At 42.9% G+C, this 17,194-nt stretch overlaps 1 protein-coding gene across 4 annotated transcripts in view; it reads right to left on the reverse strand.

Annotated features, from left to right (window-relative positions):
* The window catches only part of ZC3H14 (zinc finger CCCH-type containing 14), a 299,808-nt gene that overhangs the window by 115,499 nt on the left and 167,115 nt on the right, over window positions 1-17,194 (reverse strand). For all 4 annotated transcript variants that reach the window (XM_085626576.1, XM_085626575.1, XM_085626578.1 and 1 more), the window contains one exon: window positions 2,037-2,324. In XM_085626576.1, coding sequence (XP_085482702.1) covers window positions 2,037-2,324 — 288 coding nt within the window. The remainder of the gene's footprint in view (window positions 1-2,036; window positions 2,325-17,194) is intronic.

A 17,194-nucleotide genomic window follows, 5' to 3' on the forward strand; every position in this document is an offset into this window, starting at 1 on the left:
GTTTAACTACCGAAATTGAAGTTGAGTAACAGCACAGATTGGATTGCCAAAGGTCAGGTTATCAGCACACGTTTTTCATTGAAAATTACTAAGTTGTTGATTTACTTTAGATAATATGTTCACATAAACATGTGTATTACATTGAGGCATGAATACATATCTGAGCTTATAGAAATAATTTTCGCTAAGTTATGTGTAATGGAAAGGAACCTAAATTGGTGAAAATAATCTACAAAAAAAAAAGAATGCCCCAGACAAGTCTAAAATTGTAAACAATCCCTAGGCAATACGTCTTCTAAATTACATTATGTAGCATAATTGTGTCTTGATACTGAAAAATGCCAAGTGATCACTAATGAACTGTATAAAAAGACTTAATACAAAATATTTAAAAAGAATTTGGTCCTGATATGATAAATTCTGCCTGTAAGATTACATGACAAAGGTTAAAAACAATTAGAAACTAGGTATTAGCTCCATTGAAAGCAAGTCTCACAATGAACAATTACAAACTGACATTAATATCATGTATATTACAGTATTAATGGACTTGACGTCAAGATAATAAATCAGAATTCATAGGATTAGAAAATAATTTGTGCAATTGAGTTTATCAAACAATCATAAATGTTTCAATGTTTAACAAAGGTCAACAATGTACAAAACAATCAGGAAAAAATATATTAGGATTAAATATATGTACAAAGATAGGAGACAAGCTAGTGGCTTTGATCATGGATGGATCCAGTTGTGTCGTTTCTACACGTATTTCGGCGACTACAGCACTTTCATCAGGAAAGCCACAGTTAATACGTCAACTGACACGTTCTGTGGGTTCTAACTGGCAACTTATGTCGGGAGGCAAGAAATTTACATAAAGTCCACTGAGAATAACTGCTATATTGCTCATGAGTATTTTAGGTGATATAGACATCCAATTGAGGCTGGAATTTCCACTTTATAAAATAATCAGCAAAGAGGACTGTTCTGGGTCGTAACCCGTCTTGAAATCGATTAAGCTCGGGAAAAAGTCCCTGGATTTGATCAGCTTGTGATCATGACAAGCCTAAAACCATCACAGACGTGTTACTGAATTCACATACGGCAAAAAAAGAAAAACTGCAGAGAGGTTACCAACCACTCCTAGCTATCTAAGAAAGAAAACTTCTGCAATTTTTTTTTTCTAAAGTAGAGTAAGAAGGAAAGAAAAGGAAGGCAAGGAATGGGTATCATTTTCTCCTACGATTGTGGCCCTGAAAAGAAAGCCGCATTTAAGACAGAGCACAGAGAATGCCCCAAATCACAGCTAAAAAGTAAACACAACAAGATCTGGGGTAGAGTAGGACAATGAGGTGACACAAATAGGTTTTGGGAGGTGCCAGGGAATAATAAAGAAGGATTTGGTGAACTGAAACAAAAACGTTAAGAAGAAAAGATAAGGGCGAGAAGGGTAGGATGAGAATGAGGTTGGTGGCAAAATGGGCATCAAATACGGACAAATTAAAATATTTGTGATCCTTGGGGAAATCACTTGAGATAAAAATAAATGATATTGAATTTGAACATTTCAGGAAATTCCAGGTGCACAAGAATTCGTTTACTGGCACCAGTTTCATCAAGTTGTTTTTCTCACCAAGATGACAAAGCAACAGTCTTTACAGCAAAAAAAGAAATGAGAATTGGCCTAGGACACACATATGTTTTAAAAATAACAGGGCTAAGAGACTAGGAGAGGAGCCTCATGAGATCCTACAATTGAGAGTTTCTAGACAAAACGAAAAGGGAGCCAAGATGATCAGGTGGATTCAGTATGACCGAAAAGAGAGGGCAGGACACACAATTAAATTGCAGCTTTTTAATACTTTAAGCATTTTTTTACATGAAATAAAATGGATATCCCTCCTTTGAAGCTCCTCATAAAAACACAACAGCCACAGCATCTAGCTAGATTTTCATTACTTCAACAAGCTACATTGTACAAAAAGTGCATGTCTCATGGTGTGTGAGACCAGAATAGTTAGAACAACATAGCTTACCTTGAAGCCTTTCTATGCCAGACTCTGTTAGTGGTTGAACCTGGGTGAGGAAGCTGGGTCTGGGGTCATCTGTTGATGTCAGATAGTTGGTCTTTGAGGACTTAACTTGTGTCAGATAATTGTAAGCTGGTAGTTCTGCCTGAGAATTGTAGCTGGACATTGGCAGCTCAGCCTGTGCAATGTAGCTGGGCCTGGATAATGCATTCTGGGCACGAATCAATTCTTTTACTGAATCATCTTGAGGAAGGCGCGTTCTCGGAGCCACAGGGACAGTCTGCCTCTGCGGGACTTAAAGGAAAAGCAGGGAGAAATTAGTATGATCAATACTGTGAACTGATATTTCAAAGATAATATGACATTACTCGTACTGTATCAAATAACATCTTTATACCAGAAAATAAATAATTTCCTAACTGGAACAGTATCAGCCTCATTCAGTAGAATACTAATCCGTATAAACTGGTCTATTAGCACAACTTGCTCTATATTAAACACAAGTATCAAATATAGTTTTGCAAAAAATGGTAGAACCATTGTTTTTATATTCTCCCTAAAAGAAAGGGCATCCCCTGAAAGTGCTGCCAAGCGTCATCTCCTTTAATTATTCTTTTGGATGTAACTTTGAAGAGTAGAGAAATACTAAAACTAAAATATTTTATCAAAATATCTTAGCAAAAAAAAAATGGTTTCATTTCTTCATGCTGAATTTGCTTTAGATTATTCTAAAATGGTATGCATAAGAGGCAATGTTATATTCAGAGTGTGCCACAGCTGGTAGCTAGTGAAAGGATCTCTAAACTGTAGCAAAATATTCAATGCTGGCTATCCAGCACACTCATCTTGCACAGGATCGGCACACCTTACAGGATTGAATGCAAACTGTTCCAGTTCTCTTCCAATGCTGCAATATAGTAATGTATCAAGGATCTGCACAGAGATAAACCAAGAAATATTTGTACTTATCAAATGAATAAAGTCAACTCTAATCAGAAATTTAAATCCAATGAATGTTAGTTAAATTAATGTTCCATCGCCACAAAGAGGTTTTGAACAAGAGACCAAAATCAAGTATAAAGTCACTTGAGATCAATTATCTACATGTAAACCTTATGTGCATTTATTTCCAGCTAAATTAATGTCTAGTTAATACTGTTGTACATTAGAATCTCAAAATTATAGAGCCAGGATGTTTATTAAAAAATAATGAGTACATTAGCATTCAAATAATATAGATTGTTAATTTAATCTACCTAAGCACATACCAACCACTGCTTTTATCTGCCAATCTGAAGATTATGCTTGCATATGCCATATTTGCCTTCTACCTCTCTGGTAGATCGAGCAACGTCTTTAATTGCACTAAGAAGTGAACCGCAAGAGATGCCTTATGAGGACCTGACATGTCTGAGACTAAAGACTTTCTGGGCAAGAGTGTAGGTAAATTCTGTAGCATTCCTATAACGAAAAGTGATCAATGATCCTAGAAGGGACATGGTGTTTAGTGCCCAAGGGTCACTAGGACAGAAGGCAACAGAATTGGTATTGTTCAATAAAGCATACAACTTGGACAAAATCCAACAAGGCTGGACTTAGTCATGATCTACCTAGAGAGACAGCCCAATGCGGATTTTGAAGAATATTTAGCTAATACCCGACCCCTTCCCCTCTCCCCCTGTTCCACTCCTGAAACAAGACCCTTGTATACCATTTAGGCCTGAACAGCTTTCTTTTGCTACATTGATTGGTAGGGAGGTAGAGTGATCAGGGAAGAATAGACAAGAGCTGCAGAAAACATGAACAGCCGGAATCAGAATTAGACAAGTGGGGGCACTGCATAAATGGTGTGACGCACCCAAAAACAGTGAAAAAAAGATTGCTGGTTGCTCTACCCACACTACCAGAATGTGCATCAGGCGCACCATGGATTCCAGATTCTCATACCCGCTGGAGCCCCATTATGCATTGCACCCTGGATGGCATCCGTACCCGGTCTGCTTGCGATGTTGAACACCAAGTGGAAAGGAGGGTACTGGTTACTTGCACAGCAGAAGCTCAAAAAGAGAGACCAACAAGTACCCCACTTGAGCCAGTACTCTGAATCAAACACCAAATACAGAAGTCACAAAGTCACAATTATCAGTGTCACATGCCATAGCACCCAAATACTGTCACCTAGCACAACAGATCAAAGACACAGAGCCAATCACTCTCTCACACTTCTATACAAAACAGAGAAAATAACTTTTGCTGCTGAGCAGCTATAAAACTGAGAAAGTGGTGGGGGGAAATTCATGAGGGTTATGTCCTAAATTTTATGGACAGTGATAGGATGTTTGCTTGATTTACTAATTTCCTTTGTGTCTGTGAGATGTAGTCTTTATAAATTAGTTTGAAGCTTTGTTAGAACTGCTGAGTTGTATTAGAAACCCCCCCAAAACATGATGCATAATCTTAGCCTCCAAGTTTTTAATAATTTTCATTTATTTTTTAACAGAGTTTTATATAGTGCGAACTTGACCCGAAGGTATCAGGTATCAGAGCGCTTTACACGAGCACCAGTTGATTTACACGAGGACACATTCATTTTCGTTAAGCACGAGGAGATTAAGTGATTTGCCCAGAATCACAGGATGTTCGGCTTCATTGCCGAGACTCGAACCTGGTTCCCCAGATTCGAGGTCGACCGCCCAAGCCGTTAGGCCAACTCTTCTTCCCTCCCCTGGTTAATAGTGCTCAAACTTTCCCTCAGGATAGTTGGGAAATGTTATATTCTAAATGGTATTGATTCTTAAGGCCTCCTATACTTGCATAAGGATCACAACTCTTATTTTACAAACAGAGAGAGGGAGTACAGGGGGTAAGAGGAAGACCTGATGGTGAAAGGAGATCAAAACATACATTTTAGGCAACTGTTAATAGAGGTGAGATTTAGAATTTTGAGAGAGAAGGCAGATGGGAATGATAAACTACTGATAAAGGATCAGAGAATTTAGTTAAGGGCTAGAATGCACACATGAGAGTGAGGGACTATCTAGGAAGCAAAGATAGATGGGGGTAAGACAGTGGATGCAGCAGAAATGATAAGCAGCAAGAAGGAGAAGGAATAAGAGTGGGTGAAGAGCGCAATGGCTACTGATCAGTGAGTTAGAGCCTTTGAAATGTATTTGGGAAGACTGCAAACGCGTGTATTAAATATGTACAGACATGTTTCTGGGGTGCTGTGCACATTCAGTTTTGGATCGCGAAGGATGCTCCTGAGCAGTTTAGAGATGTCCTGTCCTCTTGCATTCTCATTCTTTCAGCCCTACAGCAAGAGCATTCCATCAATCAAATCTTTGGTCTATATTGACGAGCCCCATTAATTTCCAAGTGTTATAAATCTGGAAAGTTTGACTGAGACCATCTCAAGTGGCTAATGTGCTTAAGAGAAATTTTGGTATAGTTTGCTCTGTACCACCAGTGGCCATTATGAGACCCCTCTGTCTTTTTGCATCATTGTAGGAATCTGCACAATATGCCAGCACCTTCGTGGGCTGCTCAGTTCCCTACACAGCAGATCATTATCTTTGGCTGCCAGTGATATCCCTATATAGAACGTCATAGACCAAGGCACAACTTGCCCCCCCTCCTCCCAAGCTCCCTCACTGTTTTCCTCTTCTTTTTCCAAGTTTCACGTTAATTGCCAACTCTAGAGTACTCCATAGTTGGAAACCTCAGATAATACATTATCGAGGCAAGCCAGCAACAAGAGATGCAATACCAATTGAGCAACTTTTAAAATGTCACTGCTAGAGTATGACTTGTCTCTGGCCTAATGTTATTGCTTGCTTCGCTCGTTACACAACTATTGTACCACCTGCCTCTGGTATATGTTGGTATCCTTGCTTTCAATGTATACAAACATTTTTAAAAAACAAAGTTACTTGGAAGAAAAAAAAGAGACATTTTGGTATAGAGATGCCTCTTCTCACCTCTGAACTACCTTATCTCTGCCATGCTCTGGCTAGAAAGGAATTACATATCTCTAGAAATGTAGTAAGGGTGGAATGAGATGCAGACCATCCATATGGGAATCCGGTAGCTCTATTATCACTCTGTTCCATCTAAAGAGTAGTCTCTCCTAACCTCAATAGGATAATGCCCTAGGATGGATAAATCCAAGATTGAGAAAAAATACTTTTGAAGTAGACCAAATGACCTTGGAGGAAGTTGATGAAAAACATGCAGATAGATGGACGCCTTTTACAAATCTAAGGATTCATGCATACTGGACTGAGAGCCCTCCATAGGGCCAGATAGAAATGATATGAAAGACAAGGGGTTCCCCAGGAGGTAGAAATGCCCTTAAGGTTCAACCTGAATTAAAAGCCAATGGTATACACTAAAGGGCACTTTATGAATCCTGATTTAAGCTTCCTCTCTTCACAATTGGCTAGAAACAGTAGATGCTGGAAGGTACCCCTTGAATGCTGCAGGATATCTACACTCTACCTGTGTGGGAAACAATGGTAGAATTTTTTTTACCTCAATTACCCTACTCTTTTTAAGAATTGTAGGTGCCTGTAACCACACTTTAGAGCCATGGATATCGTGGCCCAAGTCTACGTGGATAGAGACATCTTGGCGGATGGAAGACCTCTTCAGAAAAACAAGAAGTGATGAATGGAATCCTTGTATTAAATTGAGCCACTGGTCTCTGGCACATATTCCAGTTTATTTTTGTCAGGCAGAGTTCTCGGGCACATTAAGCTACAGACCATAGTCTGGGCACACCCATCCCACAGAGAAAATCAAAAGATGATTGAGAGAATAACTTCATTAATGTTGCCCATTGTTGTTCTGGGCGGGCTCTTCTTTTTTTGGGAGGGCCAAGGCTGACTCACTCGTGGTTGGTGCCCGTCACTAGCAGCAAATAGTGAAAAAGAGCACTTCTTATTCTGCCCAGAGTAATTAGCTGTGGTTGATATTAATTCAATCCATCACTTTTGGTTTTTCTCGGTGAATCACCCTAACTAATATGTATATGTGGCAGATAACTCATTGTGCCACAAGGTTCAAGCAGCACTTTCCTAATGAAGCAAGGTTAATACCTGCCTAGAATTACCCGTTTTCAATGCTGAAAGGATGTGAAAATAAGTAAAAACATCAAGCTCAGGCTCGAGCATACAGTTTAACCTCTTCTGTGCCCATGACGAGATAGTCTCGTCATGGAGCACGGTTGCGCTGTGCCCATGACGAGACTATCTCGTCATGAACCCCGCCCGCTAATGTAACGGCCGGCACAGGAGGGGGAAAGGGCGGGGCACTGAAGGGGTTAAAAGAAATGTATAATTTCCAGTAGATGAAGTTTCAGATAGGATGAACACTTGTCCAACTAGTCAAATCCAGCAGGGTGTATCCACTAAGGCCATTCTATGGTCGGGTAACAACAGGAAGCAGAGTATGCATTTCCCAAAAAGCCCACTTGCCCAATCACTAGCAGATGTCGATTGACTACACAATTCCGTCTTCGAGGTGGATACAGAGCACCATTTACACGGTTAGCATGGCCCTATTTGTAGCCCAAGCCCCCCTCTCAACTCTGTGTCTGATACTCAATTTACGATAGTGCCTACTTTCCAGAAGAAAGTAAAATATTAGAAAAAGTCTCCGAGCATAACCACCCTCTGACAGCCAAGGGCGCATGACCCATGTAACCTTAATTCAAGTAGTAGGGATCCAACGGCCAATCGTAATGGAGATTTTGCAACCCTACAGTTGTTGCTATGGGATGTGGCAGGTTTACAAGATAAAATTAATTATACCATGATGGGCAACTTTACAGACCTATTTGACATAATATTGTTGCAGGAACCTTGATGCCTAGAACTGCTATTTGGATCGGGTTACACAAATTACAGCTACAAAGAACCCATCATGCAGAGCTGGTCATCCTTCAGGCGGAATTCTAATTTCAGTTAAAATAACCCTAAGCTGAGCAATAAAAAATTGGCGATAGATAGCTCTGACAGTCCAGGGAGCAATGGCTTAGTGGTGAATTAGTACAATATCAAATCAAATCAAATATAAGCTTTATTCGATTTATCAATAAATCATAAAAGCATACAAATACAATTTATGCGGATAATTTAAGAACAGTTTTCATATGAACAAAATTACAAAAATGGATAAAACATTTCTCCAAAAGTTAAAATCTACAGCAGTCATTTGGATGCGGGGCCTCGTTTTACACTAATCAGTCAATATTAACGAGTATTAGTTAACTCATTGAGTTTCTAAATTTCATCACTGACATTAAAAAGCGAGAAACAGCAAAGATGACATCCACATCTTCTAAAAGCAAAAGTTTTAAATATGCAGCTTTACATGTTCTTATTCCCCAGCGTTTAAGTAAGGGTAGAAGAAATAATTTCCTCGGGCTGGTATACAGATTACAAAAGAACATGATGTGAATGTTACTTTGTGTTGAATGGTCGTCGCATGGACATATTAATTTCAGTGAGGCCCAGTCATTCTGTTTCGGCAAAGTGACCAAGCGGAAGAAAAACCCTAGGCGCAGCCTAGTTAAAAGCATGCGAGCATAGGGTGCTTTTTCAAGCCCAAGGTAAGATTGTAGGCCTTCAGTAGGGGTGATTTGCTGATAACTCAGGGTTGTGCCTTTAAGTTTCTCAGTGTCCCATCTAGCACTCTCTAAGTGTATAGATAATAGTTTTTTGAGGGCCGGTCTAGTCAAGGTTTGAAGGGTCTCTGGTTCGTGGTAAAATTCAGAGTGTCCAATGTTAGAGAACATCGTTTGTACATATCGCAGCCACTTGACTTTTGCTACACCGTCCAAAGCCATGCAGTCTTTCATGAGGTTTCTATTCAATTTGCACTCCTCTGTGGTCCAAATCTTATGCCAAAGCAAACAAGGTGATATTTTTATGATGTCGCTAAGGTATTTGACGCCGGTCTCAATATGAGTCATAAAAGTCGATGTGGTTTTGGACACACCTAGTAAGTAACAGATGAAAATATTCTCGCAAGTTTGTAATGAGGACACATTCTCGAAACCCCAGAGACCTGCGCCATATGTGGCCGTAGCTATACACTTTGCCCGGTAAATCTGTAACATTTCATGAATGGGTTTACCCCCAATTTTGGCTGCAAAGGTTCTTAAAGCGCCTATGGCACGGCTAAAGGCGAGTTTCCTAGCTGACACTGCGTGTTTCCACCTTCCCCTCCTGTCGAACACAATGCCCAAATAGCAAAAAGTGTCTGTAATGGCAATCTTTTGCTGATCTAAATATATTGAGCATGATGGTCTGTTGTTCTTTTGGGAGCAGGGCATGGAGAAAGTTTTGGAAATGTTCACCTTTAAATTTCTTTTACCCATGTAGGATGAAAATTCATTTACAGCTCTCTGCAAACCTACTTTTGTCCTAGACATAATTGCCGCGTCATCGGCATATAAAAGAATGGGTACAGGCCTACCATTAACAGCCGGATAATCGCTTGGCAGAGTTATTAAGCTTTCAGCGATAGAGTTTATGTAAAAAGTGAAAAGCAAGGGCGCAAGTATGCAGCCTTGCCTCACCCCTCTGTTTATGGCGAATTTTTGTGAGCATTGCCCCTGGGTCCCAAATCTTACTCTGGCCCCCGCTTCTCTATATAGTTCTTTGATAAATGTGAGGATCGCTGAGTCCACCCCGATGTCTTCCAGTGTCGACCAGAGCATCGCATGGTCCACGCAATCGAATGCGGAGCTGAGGTCGACAAAGGTAACAAATAGGTCCCCTTTTTTGGCCTGCGTATATTTAGAGACTAATAGGGACAAATTTAGGGATTGCTCCAATGTCCCTAGTCCCTTTCGGAACCCATATTGGAACTCCGTGATAACCTTCTTCTCTTCTTCCCAGTGTTGTATCCTCTTAAGGACAATCCTGCCAGCAACTTTCATGAGTCCGTCCAATAGCGATATTGGACGGTAACAAGCCGGGTCGTCCCTATTCCCTTTTTTAAATATGGGGACTACGATTGCGTCCGACCAGGTGGAAATAAAACCGCATTTATTTCCCATATTTAGTACATTGGTTAACAAGGGAACTCAAAAGTCCGGTTCTGATTTATATAGATCCACTGGGATGTGGTCAGGGCCGGGGGCTTTACCTAAAGGACTTTCTCTAAGGGCATCTTCCACTTCTAGTGTGGTGAATACCAGTTCAATGGGGTAAGGAGGTGCTGGGGAGACAGTTGGGTGGTTATCCTGAATTATGCTATCTGGGGGTGAATTCACCTTGCATGGGTTCGGGACATTACCCTGTGTTTTGTTGGAATAAAGATTACCATAATGTTCTACCCAGAGCTCAGCCGTTATAGCCACTTCTACAGAATTATCTCTGTCTTTTAAGTTATAAACAGATCTTATGACTTTCCAGAAGGCATTACTGTCCTTATTCCTGGCGGCTTCCCCCAAAGCTTCCCAGGCCTCCTGCTTCAGTTTCGCCCTCCGCTGTTTAATTGCCAGCTTATAATCGTGTCTCGCTTGACGAATTTGAACTCTATCTTTTGGGTCGGCAGACAAAACTTTCTTTAAGATTTTCAGTGTAGATGTACATCTAGAGTCAAACCACCCACAAGTATGCCTCCCCTTGTCTTTGCAGTTCCTAGTCAGTGCATTTTTTATGTGGTGCTGAATGTTAGAAAAAGCAACCATGATACTCTTTGGGTCAGTATCTTCCTCTAAGCAGGCACGTATGTCCGTGGAGCAAGAGGATAGGAACTTTTGAAAGAAGGATGTTGGGTTCACTTTCTCCCATTTAATTACATACCCATTGGTCTTAGATAGGGTAACCTCAAATGGATATAGAACCCTACTAGGTTCCTTTACTTTGCCCTCCATGAGATTTACCCCGAAGGTAATGGGGTAATGATCGCTCATGGGGTCATCCCCCGTTTCCCAGAAGGTTATAAAGTCAGAATGGGTGGGTGATATCAAGGCGAAATCGATTGTGGATTTACAACCTCTTCCATTGTACGTTGGGGCAAAGGGAACCGGGGGGGAGCATGCCTGGTTAATGAAGGTGAGGTCAAAGGTAAATATGACATTGTTAAGAAGAGACCCCATATTGGTGTGGGAGAAGTGCAGAGGACCGTCCTCCCCGAGATCTGACAGGCCGCACAAACCTAGCTCAGAAGACGGAACAATTGAAGTCACCCACCCACAACACTATGTGATCCCCCGAACCTTGATCTCTCAGTTTGTGAATATGATGGATCATAATATTCAAATTTGATTCCACCTCACTAATTGGCAAATTATTATAAAAATTCACGAGAATCACCTTATGCGAAGTGCCCCATTTAAGTAGTATGATTTGGAAGTACTGATTGGATTGGAAATCGCAAGCTTTTACGTCCGCTACGTTAGATATATATGTGCACAAGCCCCCCTTGTTGCGACCCTGGGCTGATGGCACAGCTGGGGAATGGAAGGTTCGGTAGCCCAACATGTGCACTTCCTCTATAAGCCAGGTTTCTTGTAGGCATAGGATGCCATGCTTCTGCACAATCTCTAGCCAAGGTTTGTGGGTGATCTTACTACCGAGGCCTGCAACATTCCAAGAAAGGAGAGAGTGCATTGGGTTTCTAATTTCCTGTGGATGATGCCCTGCATTCCCCGTTGTGCCTATCCGAACTTGCAGGTGTGCAGGGTCTGCCTGTAGTTTGACCTGTGCAGTAAAAGGGTGCTGTTCAAGGGGGTTTAGGTCTATCCCAATGTGGCTTGGAACTTGGGGTATGGGCATTCATTTTTCACTCGGGACAGTTTCCATTAGGGGATTTTGGGCGTTGGTAAGGATTGGGGCGACAGTAATTCCCAGTCAATCCACCTGATCCAGACATTCAAACCTGTTCATAGTGGGTGCTCCTTCCCACCCGTTGTTAAAGGGTTGCCAACCATCCCCATGTCCTTTCCATCTACGATTGTGGGCTATTGACCAAGCCCCAGATGGCTCAAAAGTCTGTTTTGGAGGATAGAAAAAGGTAAGGGGTCTGGTGACAATAGATTGGTCAGTATCCTGTGAATCCCATATAGTGATGTGCTGGGCTGTATGAGGGTCTGCAAATGAGACCACTATGCAGTCTCCAGGGATGGATTTATGGGTACGACCCACCCATGGTACTCTCCTAACCATTAGAACTCTAGTCCCTCAGTATTGGGGAGCTGTCTATTGATGTTGAGCCAGTGAATCACCTTATTCTTTAGGGACCACTGGGTCTCCATAGAAAGCGGGTCAAGTGGTGGTACACCAGCCAGTATGACGACATAGGGCCCGGCGTCAGGAGGAAGATCAATGTAGCCCCCACGAAAGTTCTGGCGGCCATGGTACTGGTTGGTTATGCGCGCAGTAGGGGGGATATTAGTCTTATTGGGCTTATGGGCGGCCTTATGGATAGGGTTGGGTAAGGTCTGGTTCTCGGGGCCTTTTACCACTGATATTGGGGTTTTTGGTATTAGGGGAAGGGGAACGATTGGCTTAGAGCGGGGTTTGGGTATTGGGGTTGGCTTTGATAAGGGTAGGGGCAAGACCGGAGGTAGCATTTCAGGGGCAAGGGAACTGACGTTAATTTCTGGAGCCGGGTAAATACCATCGTCATTCTCCTGAGGAGAACTCTCAGCAATATGAGGATAAGTTGCTTCCAGTTGTTTTAGGCTAAGAGTGGCCAGGGAGACTAAGGTCTTATCCATCTCGAAGAGATTATTCTCGATACGAGAGAGTCTGAGTTCCAGAGGTGACAGTAATTGTTTTAATGTACCCCAGACTATCTTAAGAAAATCTTCGTCATCACCCCCCTTGTCTCTATCCCTCCCTGGCTCACTTTGCCCTCCCTCTTTGGGTTGCTCATCATATGTGGGGAGAGGCCCTTGAATAGGGTCAAGGGCTACGTTAAGATTGCTGTGTTCCCTGTCCCCCCCTATTAGATGGTTATCCAAATTTGGCGCTTGTATGGTCTCCCCAGAAGTGGGTAGTGTTCGCCTATTATTAAAGAACTGCAACCTTGCAATTTTTTCTTTTTTGCGGGCATAAGCAGATCTTGCATTGTTTTTCTTTTTTAGGGTTGGGCCATCTTTGTTTTTATTTTTTGCTACTGGGGGAGAAAGGTCGGGGGGGTCAGGGCTATCCGACAAGACAATGGCCGTTCCAAGTCCAGTGGGTGCGATTCCCTCGAAAGTTTTGGGGGGCACAGTAGTGAAGGTGGGTATAGACTCTAATGGAAGGGAAAGAGGTGGGGAAACATGGTGAACATCGGCATGGATTATCAGTGAGGGAGGGCAAGGAGCATGTTGTGGAGAGGCAGCAGACGCGATTTTCCCTAGGGAAGATTTTTTAGAATTAGCAAAAGTCTGGGAAAGCCTACGTGCCGCATCAAGCTCAACTGACACCCTCTTCTGCATTTTAGTGATTTCAGCATCAATTGCTAGGTTAGTCTTGACAAGGAAATCATCCAATGTCCCGCTGGGCTTACTCAGCCCCATTGCAGTTTTACTGCGACTACCCCGTGTACTCATGATATATTTGAATTGCAGTACCCACAATGTACTTGCTGGTGGAAAAGGGACGAGTCAGATAACAAGAACCAAGGGGGGTGGGCCAGGCCAGTCCTCTATGTCCTCGAACGGCCTCAAACGGCCCGCTCTTTGCCCGGTCTTCGCCAGGTCTTCGCCCCGGCCCTTGCCCCGGCCCTTGCCCCGGCCCTTGCCCCGCGCGCGTCCCGCGTGCGCGTGGCTTTGGCAGATTATCAAGGGGAGTGACAGGAGGGGGCGGGAAGAGGACCAGCTGCGGCCGATCAGCGCCGCTCAGCAGGCTGGTCCTCGCAGTCCCGCCTCTGAGTTTGTGTGTTGCAAGGTGGTTGCAGTAGACGCGTTGGTGCTCCTATGCACAACAGGGGACCAAAAAGACCAGGACCCTGACACGGTCTTGAGCCTGCGAGCGGCTCCCGCGGAGCGGGGGCCGCGAGGCGGTGAGTTAGTTGCTGGAAAAGAACAGGCAACCGAGACAGCACTCCCAACACAGCCAAAGGACGAACCCAAGCAGCACAGTCTCCGTGGAGTTTTAAACAGGTGGAGGGGGCGGGAAGAGGACCAGCTGCGGCCGATCAGCGCCGCTCAGCAGGCTGGTCCTCGCAGTCCCGCCTCTGAGTTTGTGTGTTGCAAGGTGGTTGCAGTAGACGCGTTGGTGCTCCTATGCACAACAGGGGACCAAAAAGACCAGGACCCTGACACGGTCTTGAGCCTGCGGGCGGCACCCGCGGAGCGGGGGCCGCGAGGCGGTGAGTTAGTTGCTGGAAAAGAACAGGCAACCGAGACAGCACTCCCAACACAGCCAAAGTACAATATCTATAACCGCCCTATGCAAAAAGATAAGGAGTTGCCAACACTTTTTTTTACTCAACTTTCATCTATCCAGCGTTAAAATTAAAACACCTCTTTTATTAGCTGGTCTTTAATGTAACATGCAAGCTATTAGAATGCATGGACACTCTTGCTTATCCAGAGGATGACGCAAGAGGCATTCAAAATCTAGATGCCGACCCAATTAAATTATGGAGGGCAGCAGCCATCCATTTAGCATCCAGAACTCTTTTGCATAGACCAGGACATGCAATGGGCGCTCTAAGTCTGACGCATACGGATCATGCACCTTTTCTAGAGGGGGGGAGTAAAAGCATCATACATTATGGTATCCTGGACATGGAATTATGGCCTACCGTGGTAGATTCTGGCATAAAACAAAAAACGTATAGCTATCATAACGTCCTAAAATTATCACTGAGGGGTAACATATTTTCTGATGCCACAGCTGAACCCAAGTATTCCAGAATACGCTTAACCCTTGGGAAGAACAGAAAATCACTGAAATAGCAAAATTGAATATTCAAATCAAACATTCTAACACAAATCTATGATCTATTTAGCACCCTCTTAGGCACCTTTGCTGAAAACCGTACAATAAGATCTCATTCTTCTAACATTATTTTGTTTAAGGCTTTAAAAAAATCTGTGCACAAAGGGGGTTTAACCACTTAAATCTCCAATAGCCAAGAATAACATGAGGTCTTGATCAAGTTCCTTATTATTCACGGCCATTAAATCGCACAACCGAGAAGGGATTAGAGAGGCTAGATTTAGATACAAACAAACAATGTCCACTTCCAGGCAGAATTGACTCGAGGTGTGGCTCACTGGTTAGAGGCGGCAGACCCGTAAGCAGAGGACGGCCCGGGACCAGGGTTCGATTCCTGACGCGGCAGGGTCGTGGACCAGGGTCAGCGGGCTCGATAATTCTCGCCTCGGTGCCTACTCCAGTCAGGGACCACACTCTGCAACTCTGGGCATTAGCTTGCCTCATCTTCACAACGGCCCCCCCAGACCGCCGGGGATGCTTGGTCGCACCTTAGAGATACCCATTAGGGACCATCTCTCAGGGTGAGCCAGGACGGGTTCCTCCGGGAGTCGATTCTAGTGCTATATAAACCCACAATTAAATTAAATTAAATTAATTTGATCTGACCTTCTGGAAGCATTGAAAAGAAAAGACGCATTCACTCTTTGGCAAATCATAGCCCATAGCAGCGTTACGATTCATAGCCCACTCAAGTATTTTATACAACCACATGTATGGGAAAAACACTTTGCTTCTTTATATTCTGACCATGAGTCAAACACGGGGATACCACCAGTGGCTGCCACCACTGCTCTAGAGGACACTCATTCTCAAAATAAAAATCTACCCAAAGATCACAACATCCTTTTTTTTTCTCTGGAAGAGACAGTCAGAGCCATAACATTTCTACAACCCAGGAAAGCACCCGGGCCCAATAAAGGTTCCTGGAAATCTGTACACTCTTAGATTGCATTATTATACTAATAATCTGTAAACAGGATTTTGTCAAGGGATAGCCTTCTCGACTCCTGGTGTGCAGCAGAAATCATTCCCGTTTTTAAGACGGGCCACCAGGATTATGTCATGGGATAGCCTTCTCTACTCCTGGTGTGCAACAGGAATCATGCCCATTTTTTGAGACGGGTGATATGAATTTGCAATGGAACTATCTCCCCCATCAGTCTGATCGACAATCTGCAGAAAGTATTCTGTCATCAAACACTTGATAAACTATTGGACTGAATGACTGAATCCCAGATTCGCTCTGCCCTGCAAGCAGGCTACCATTTTAAAGTTACTACTATAGAGCAGATATTCCCCTTGACCCAGATTATGTGGAAATACCGGAGGCTTACAAAAGATCATTTGTATGTGGCGTGTATAAGCCTGAGAGTGGCGTTCGTTCTTGTTCCTTGGCAACATATGTGTTCCACCCTCAGGTCAATGGATATTCCTTCACACTTACTAAATATCCTTAGAAGGCTAAATGAAGGTAATTACGTACAAGTGCGTTGGGGTAGAAAAGGAGAGTTCATGGATCACATTCCTGTTGGCAGAGGGGTACGATAGGGATGTGTACTTGCCCCTACTTTGTCTCCTTTATATGTAAATGATGTTATAAACTAACTCATTGGATGCACACACTACTATCTTGAATAAGAGGGAACCTCAATTCCAGCTCTCTTATTCATGGACACACTTCTGATTTTTTGAACCCCAGTGGGATTGAAGAATCTTTTAAAGAAATTTACTGAGTTCTGAGACCTTTGCAGTATGTAGATGAATACATCCAAAACCAAGTATATGAATTTCTACCCCCACAAAAGCTACAGCTGTGGGATCGTGATGAAGAGCACTTGTCTTCAAAAGGCAGATAGTTTTAACTAACTTGGAATTAGGGTTGATAACATGCATATTTGGAAATCACACATACAAAAAAGTGGGGCAATATTGTTAAACAGATCTTAGGCAGTTGTCAAGAAATATAAAACCACAACATCAAGATCAGTTTTGCCAGTAATTGGGGTCTATCTTGCCAAAGCGCATCACTCTATGGGGCAGACATTTAGGAAACAAAAAACATCAAAGATCTGACATGCAATGGCTCTCTAAGATTACTTTTTGATTTGCCCCAAAGCATTCTCATTATGCCTTTATGCTTCGATTTAGGGCTTAAGAGGAATGGGGATCTAGCTGATCTTAAACCCTTATTTTTTGTACCAGTATGTGGTC

The sequence above is a fragment of the Triturus cristatus genome, chromosome 9 (genome assembly GCF_964204655.1).
Source record: "Triturus cristatus chromosome 9, aTriCri1.1, whole genome shotgun sequence".
Lineage (NCBI taxonomy): Eukaryota > Metazoa > Chordata > Amphibia > Caudata > Salamandridae > Triturus > Triturus cristatus.